The sequence below is a fragment of the Grammomys surdaster genome, unplaced genomic scaffold (genome assembly GCF_004785775.1).
Source record: "Grammomys surdaster isolate TR1022 unplaced genomic scaffold, NIH_TR_1.0 174, whole genome shotgun sequence".
Classification (NCBI taxonomy): Eukaryota; Metazoa; Chordata; class Mammalia; order Rodentia; family Muridae; genus Grammomys; species Grammomys surdaster.
The window spans coordinates 24,233,306-24,241,118 of record NW_021604622.1 but is presented as its reverse complement, the minus strand read 5'-3'; the positions used below and the strand labels follow the sequence as shown (position 1 = coordinate 24,241,118).

Below are 7,813 nucleotides of genomic sequence, written 5' to 3'. Positions count from 1 at the left end.
TGAGCTGCCCGATGTGTATGCTGGGAATCGAACTTGTGTCCTCATCAAGATCAGCAAACACTGTCAGCTGGGCTGTCTCTCTGGATCCTAGCTGTGACATTCCTATTCCCTCTTGCCACAGCCTCACCTGACAGCCCCTCTTCTGGATTTTCTTTTTGGACACTGCACAGGAACGGCCTTATGTGACATATGATGTTTTGTGACTGGTTTCTCCCGCTGGTGTAGTGTTTCCAGGGTTCATCTGTGTTGCAGTGTATCACATGTCATTCCTTTTTTTACCGTTACATCATAGTCTGTGACATGGACGTACCTGCAGTAGGTAGGGTATTTGAGCCATTTCTACCTTTGGCATAATGCTGTCATAAACATTGTGTGCAAGCTTCCCAGAGGCATGTCTGGATTCTTGTTGGGCTTGGTAGCACCATGCTGAATTGCTCAGGGAACTGCTAGACTCTCTGCCCAAAGTGGCTGTACCACTTTATACTCTGACAGAACTGTATGAGACCAGTGCTTTCCACAGCCTTGTCTGCTCTTGACTATCTGACAGGGGTTTTAGCCGTCTTTCTACAGCAGGATTTCACTTGGGGTCTATCTTCCATTTCTTTGAAGACTAAAGACATAGACTTTTTTTTTTGGACAAGGTCTCACTCTGCAGTGCAAAATGGCCTTCGCCTTATGACCCACCTTTCTTAGGTGCTTCAGTTACAGGCATGTGCCATCATGCCTAGCAAGGACATGAAGCTTTTTATGTGCTTCCTGGCCATTGGTGTATCTTATAAGAGAACTGTTTGCTTACGAGAGACTTGACTCTGACTATGGAGATCTGTCTTCCCTCACACTAGCACACATCCGCTGATAGGTCACAGTGCAAAGGTGAACCTAGACCCCTGGGGCCCCTGGAACTGCAGACATGTGACTTATCCACAAATAGCATAAGCCACTGCACCCGGGCCAGAGAACTCAGAGTAGAGGGCCGAAGTGCTTCTGTCCCCTTTGTCTTCTTTCTCTGCCTGTCAGTTCTGGGTCTGGTTATGAAGCCTACAGCAAGCAGGTCAGTCTCAGCAGTTTGGTGTGAATGTGGAAGGTAGCTTCTGGCTTTTAGCAGGAGACTGACATCCTGGGCTAGACCCTGTCTCTCCTGACATCCTAAAAGGGAAAAAGAAATATTCAAGGTCCTGCTCTCATGATATGTGGATGTGACCTCAACTGCAAACAGGGCCTTTGCAGATGTGACTGGGGAGGATTGTGCTGGACTGGAGGGGACACTGTTACTGTTTGAATGGGACATGTTCCCACCAGGCTCTCATCCCCAACTTGCGGTGTTGTTAGGGGAAGTTATGGTGCCCACTGACCAAATTTAGTTACTGAGAACAGCTCTCTGCCCCTGGATGCAAATTGAGGATCCAGATTGCTGTCCTTTACGAGTCAGGATGCATGGATAGCCACCATGGCCTCCATGGGAGACCAGCCTAGCTGGGGAACAGGACCAGGCCAGCGGGAGCCGTAGAACCATGCCATGAGAGGAGGCCATGATCTCAGGATCTCCTTTCTCAGCTCTCAAGTCATCCACAGCTCACTTTTGTGCAGCTGTGGGAGGAAGAACTTCAGCTGCCTTGATGCTGGGGGTCGCCCCTTAGCAGCTGGGCTGACTTTCTTGTCTAGGAAGATCTGAAATAGGTAAATGTCCTGCATATCAAAAGCTCTTCAACGTCACCCCTCTGCTTACTACTAATAATTGTCTATTAAGTCTTCTCCGAAGAACCTACCCAGCACAGGGTTGTGGGACATGTCAATCAACTACATTAATCTCCTCCATCTTCTGACAGTTCCAGAGGCAACCTACGCCCGGGCTGCCAGATGTCCAAGAGCTCAGCTCTGTGTCTGTTGAGAATATCTGTCTGTGTGTTGAGAATATCTGTCACATGTGCCTGTTCAGACTTCCGTGGAAACTGTCCTGGGAAGCTGTAAAAAGAAATCTCTGAACCATGAGAGAGAGAGAGAGAGACTGATGCAGAAATGCAGGAGCTTTATTATAATCAACGTATTCTCAACTTCAAAGATTAAGAAATTCATTCAGGCAGACACGTCACCTTCAGTGACCCAGAGTCCAGACACAGGGTAGGCCCTCAGGATGCTGAACTAAAAGGGGTAGTGGAAGCTTCAGGATGTATGCAGCACAACACGGGAAGGTTTTTACAGGGGGACTTGGTGTTGCTGGCTCTAAAGTCCCTTCTTAGATTTGGTTGTGGGCTGCAGCCAAGCCTGGGTCTCTAAAGCGACCCTTGGTTCACACCATTTCAGTAATTACAAAGGAAGAGACAACACAGTCTCAGAGGCTGTGTTCTGCTCCCTGTTAAGTCCACTGCTGGGATATCAAATTGCTCACAAAATTCGAGGAGCCCATCCCTCCTTTAGCGACATGGTCTGTGTAAGTAGTCCCAGAAAGGCTGGAGGCATACATGGTGCTCACAGAGCAACCGTGAACTGTGGCTGGAGCCACTGGAGGCCACGGGGACGGCTAAGAGTACCCTCCAAGAGCAGCACTCCAGAAGGCTCGACATCTGGCTAAAGGAGCTCTTGGACTTTTCAGAAAAGCAGGGATCTCAGTCACAGACTGGGAGCAGACGCCAGCACAGCTGTCACGGAGCACACCATAGTGTTTTGGTTTTTCTTCTCCTAGCCTTGTCACATCTCTCCAAAGTGGCCTCTTCCTCTCAGGACCACGAGTAAGGACTTTAAGCGACTACTACAGTGTGAAGGACTTCCTTTCACTCGGAATTTGTCACGTTCTGCTAATGGCACTTCTAGGGGGTTCAATGACCCTTTAGTGACACTCGACTAGGGCTCTTAGAAACAAAGTTTGGGGTTCGAGCCTCTTCTAGTTTTAAATAAGGGGATCTGAGACAGCTGAGGCCCACATTGCTTTGACTTAGATTTCTAAATTTAGTAAACTGTGGAAAGTGTGGGAGTGGGTTTTGTCAGGGAAGCATCTTGGAGGTGGCGTGGGTGCTGCTGCTGCTGCTGCTGCGGGGCCAGGTCTGGGCGCCGGTCACTTGCGAGGTTGTTGGATATGCTGTGTTCTTGGAGAAACATGTTTGTCTATGGAGGCATGTGGCTTCTGGTGGGCCACCTGTGCAGCTTCTGGGGGGAAGTCTTTGTCACCCTTGGGGAGAGAGGGGGAGACAGCAATACATCAGCTGGTTAACAGTAAATGAATGGACTAGAGAGAAAGTCCTTCAAACTCAGGTCTGCCAGTTTCCTGCAGGGGTCGGGGATGAGTTGGTTGTGGAGTAGTGGACTACTACTGTGGCTAGCAAGGCCCTGCAGGCCACCAGATTGGGAGCAGACTGTGGCATGAGCCCGTACGACATGGACAGTGATGATCCGTGCAGGCTTTGCCTGAGAAGACCCAGCTGCCACACAGCGTCTCCGCACCGGCCTGGGGTGGGCAGGCTTTCCCTGCTAGATCTGTGCTTGCACCATCTGTCTCGGGAGCAACACAGACCAAATCTAGAGTCTCACAGTGGGATTTGTCAGCACAGCTGTGAGCAGGCCTGGGTACTCATGGGGAAGAAAAGCTCAGGACAGGGTGGGACCAGGAGACACAGTCGGATGCAACCTGAGGGTGCCTAGAGAAAGGGCCGGGCTATGTTCTACAGAGGGTTCAGCTGGCTTCTTATGCCAGCAATGGGTTTTGATCTGATCAACAGCAGACAGCACCATGTAACCAAGGAGTGAGAATATTAAATGAAGGTATTTAATATTCTTGCGTACAGCAAACCTGCCACCATCTGGGCCTAGGTCTAAATGGCTGTGACAGTTCTGTTAGCCATGCTGTCCCCAACAATGCTGGTTTCCTCAGACAGTGGAACCTGGACCTTGACGGAAGAAGACTCCTCAAAGGTACATGGTGTGGCATGTATAGTCCAAGGGCCAGCAAACAAAAGCAGCCCAACAGGACACAGACGCGCATGCCTGGCTGCACAATACTAAAAATGTCACTCACAAATACTCAGTTTCTTCTTCCTTAGGTCTCCTGTGTCACACCCTGTATTGATGTTGGGGAAACATTTGCAGGCCAGGCCACTTAAGGTCTTGAGCTATAGCCTGTGAGGACCAGGTGATTCTACAGCAAAGAGGCAGATGCTCAGCTGTGGGAGTCACAAGTTCCAACCTACTGAAGCACACTCTTGGAAAGAAGTGTGTCACTGAAGGAGGCCACCAGGCCCAGACCAGATGGGTGGGGTGGCACTTGTGCTTATTGAAGACAAAGGCAAGAAGAGACTGCATGGGAGTTCATGTGCCCACTCTTACAGGAACAAGCCAGGTATAGGGACCCCCCAATCCCATCCCCTCCGCCCACTGCCCATGTACAGAGGTCAAACACTTACCCGGGCAATAACACCAGAGATGAACACTGTTGGCTTAGGTGGGCTGGAAAACAGAAAGGGGAAATGAGGATCTAATGAACGATTCACACAAGGGGGAAAGAACAGAGGGATAGCAGAGGAGACCAGAGTCAGCGGTGGCGACTTCTGCCACACAAGGAACTGACCTCATCCCCTCTGTTACTTTGTCAACAACCAGGCTGCGAGGGAACTGCAGTGCTTGCTTAGGGACACTTCTGAGTTAGTCCAGGAATGAGGGTGGGAAGGGACTGCAGCAGATAGCAGCTGAATTACCCAGAAGCATCAGTGCACTTGTTGCTGAGATTGTGTGTTTATGAGACTGGAAACACAGGCTTCCCTGAAGCAGAGCAGAAGCAGCTTCACACAGGGTTTTCCTTTTCAGGGAACCCAGATGGCCATGGCTTCTGGAAATTTCTAATTGGAGAGACTCAGACGCAATGCAAACTCCTGGCCCTGCTGTCCCCTGTCCCCAAGTATCATAAAGGCAAAGTCCTTAAGAAGCCACTGCCACTTAAAACTAATAATAATATGTGTATATGTATGTTCCTGGATGACCTGTGCACCATCTGTGTGGCGGGTGCCCTCAGAGACCAGAAGAGGGTGCCAGACTCTGAAACTGGAGGACAGTATGAGCCACAATATTGGTGCTGGGCATCAAACCTAGGTTCTCTGGAAGAGAAGCCAGTGTTCTTAACTGTTGAGCCATCTCTTTTGTCTCACAACTTTAAAACAAAATGTGTGTCTCATCAGTTCTTCCATTTTACTTCATATATAGCTCCTGTCAACAGTACCAAGGGTAGAATATAGCATCAAAGTAATACATGTTCTCTGAGGGAAAAGAGACCAGCCCAAAGATACTCAGCGGCTGGAATCTCACCTCACCACTGCAATGGATCTCTTTCCCATCTTCCTACCCTTATTCATTTTTGTCTTACAAAAGCAGTTATACTGTTTTAGAATCTGTTGTCTGAACTGAGAGTTTGCTGAGTATATCTTTACATATGAGATCCTGTTATGTGCACTGAGAATACGCTGAGCATATCTCTACATCTGAGACCCTGTTATGTGCACTGAGAATACGCTGAGCATATATCTCTATATCTGAGATCCTGTTATGTGCACTGATTTTTGGAGAGATGCATGGTGCAGTTTAGAATGAGGATGCGTTGGAGGTAGAATGAGGGGCACTGTGACCTAACGTTCCCTGAAAGAGCCACGGCTGTGTTGAAGATTCCGAGTCAATGATTTTGGGCTTTCTAGTCATTTTAAAAGCCATTCATTATCTCCCCTGCACCTGTTTTAACATCCTTTGGACTATTAGATAAAACCTTTGGAACGTGTTAACTAAGCAAGACCATTAGCTTCCACCAACTCTGAAGCTAAGAACATCATCAGACAATGTCTGAAACCTACAGCAGGAATGTTTTATTGTGACTCCTGACCTGATATAATGGATAGACCCATTGTCTCAAGTGTGCATAGTGTGTGTAGAGCCTTGACTGTCACTGCTAAAGCATTGTCCACTCTCTGTCTGTTTGTCTGTCTGATACAGGGCCTCTTGCTGGCTTAGAATTTAAGTAACCTCATCTGGCTGGCCAGCGAGTCCATGAACCTGCTTGTATCCACCTCCCCAGCAGTGGGATTACCAGTGTGCTCTACCACATCTCACTACTGTACTGGGTTCTGGGACTCAGGCTCTCATGTCTCAGGCTCTCATCCTGTAAGGCAAGGGCGTTAGTAACTGGCTTCCTTTCCCACTCCAATGCATTGACTTATGACTTTCTTTTGTTCTTGGAGCTGCTTCCGTGGTAGAACAAGTCATTGGAAGCAATCTGAACTCATGTTGCTGGACCTTACCCATTTCTGTTTGTTTGGGCATAAACATTTCTTATTCCATTTGAAGCAGGAGCTGTGCTTTGTTCTGACAGCATGTGGGAAACACTCAGAGGCAGACTGGGGACAGGAGGGAAGGACAAGGTCACAGCCCCCAAGAGACTGGGGCAGAACATGAGGCTGAAAGGAGGCCCTTGGGATGTGGTCATGCTTAAGGCCAGATCTGGAAGGTAGAGGTTGAGAAAGTATCCCATGAGCATCCAGCCTGTCTCCTACAGCTCTGCTACTCATCTATGCGGAAGGAAGCCACAGTTAGGTTTTGTGTGGATGCAGATGGAGGACCTGGTATTTAGAAAGTGTACCTCTGCTTAAGTCCTGAAGACTTTAGTAAAAAGCACGTGAAATTCAAGTGAATTCTGTTGCTTCATGAGCTGAAGAAGCTTCGTCTTACCAAACAGCTCAGAAACATCCTCGGATCACTTGGCTTTGCTGAGTGCTTGTGGTGGGGCTAACGGGGTTAGGGTTTCTCTATTACACACTGCTTTAACTATAGAAAGGAGTCAGTCTGCCAAGTCCAAACCCTTTCGTGTAGTGAAGGGGCTACAGATGTGTCGTCTCAGAACATGCTGCTTACTTCTGGCACGAGCTGCAGGAAGGACACAAGCCCATTGCTCTCACATGCAGTCAGCACTGAGGAGTCTTTGGGGGAGGAGCTGATGTCCTGGGACCAAGGTGAGAAATAAATCAGAGAGAGAAAGTGGGGACTGTCAGGAGCCTAATCCCTTCCTGCATCCTGAGAAACTAACCATCCTACTCCCAAGAGCCACTGCTCCTATCTCTCATTCTGATTTCTAGGTCTTTGTTTAAACAGTACAAAAGCATCCTGGCCATGTCTTACGACGTCACTGTGGTCTGGAGAATTCATAACTTAGGGAAGCTGACCAAACTGTGCCTCTGCCTGTATGAACCTGGTTCCTCTGTCCAGCCCGAGAGGCCACAGGATAAGTGAGGGCAGACAGAGAGGACTGTGCTCAAATGCTCTGTTCTTGGGGTTCATCTGCTTCACATGCTGACCCCATCCATGGCGGCGGCTGCGTGTGTCTGGGGGATCTGAGGCTAAGAGGTCTGTGGAGTGCGGACCCAAGAGCCCGAGGGCTGTAGACTGGACTCCAACATTTTTCAATCACTTGGAAAGGAATATAAAACAGTCATCATTTTGGATGACCTTTTAAATCCCCAGGAAGAACCTGAAGTAGGAGCAGTATGATAATTAATTAATTCCATGTCATTGTTCCCTAAGGTGAGTCTGTGAACTCAGTGTCCAACTGCTGCAATCTTTCTTGCTTTTGATTTATTTTCTAATATGAGTCAAGGCACCCGAAGGCAAGAGCAAACTCAGCCCCTTCAGCAGAACTGCACAAGAAAGTCATCCTGGCAGTGCATCTAGAAAGAATTTGAGTATGTGGCAGAGACCATCCCTCAGCCAGAGTCCTATGAGCTGGAAGCCTAAAAACCTCTGTATTTACACACACACACACACACACACACACACACACACACACACACACACA

General features: G+C 48.6%; 1 protein-coding gene across 1 annotated transcript in view; it reads right to left on the bottom strand.

Moving 5' to 3' along the window:
- Window positions 1-2,006: 2,006 nt before the first annotated feature.
- Window positions 2,007-7,813, bottom strand: part of Dap (death associated protein) — a 53,401-nt gene continuing 47,594 nt past the window's right edge. Inside the window, exons 3-4 of the mRNA XM_028767694.1 lie at window positions 4,392-4,434; window positions 2,007-3,163 (exon numbers count right to left, since the gene is read on the bottom strand). Of these exons, the coding sequence (XP_028623527.1) occupies window positions 3,050-3,163; window positions 4,392-4,434 (157 nt within the window). The 3' untranslated portion in view covers window positions 2,007-3,049. The remainder of the gene's footprint in view (window positions 3,164-4,391; window positions 4,435-7,813) is intronic.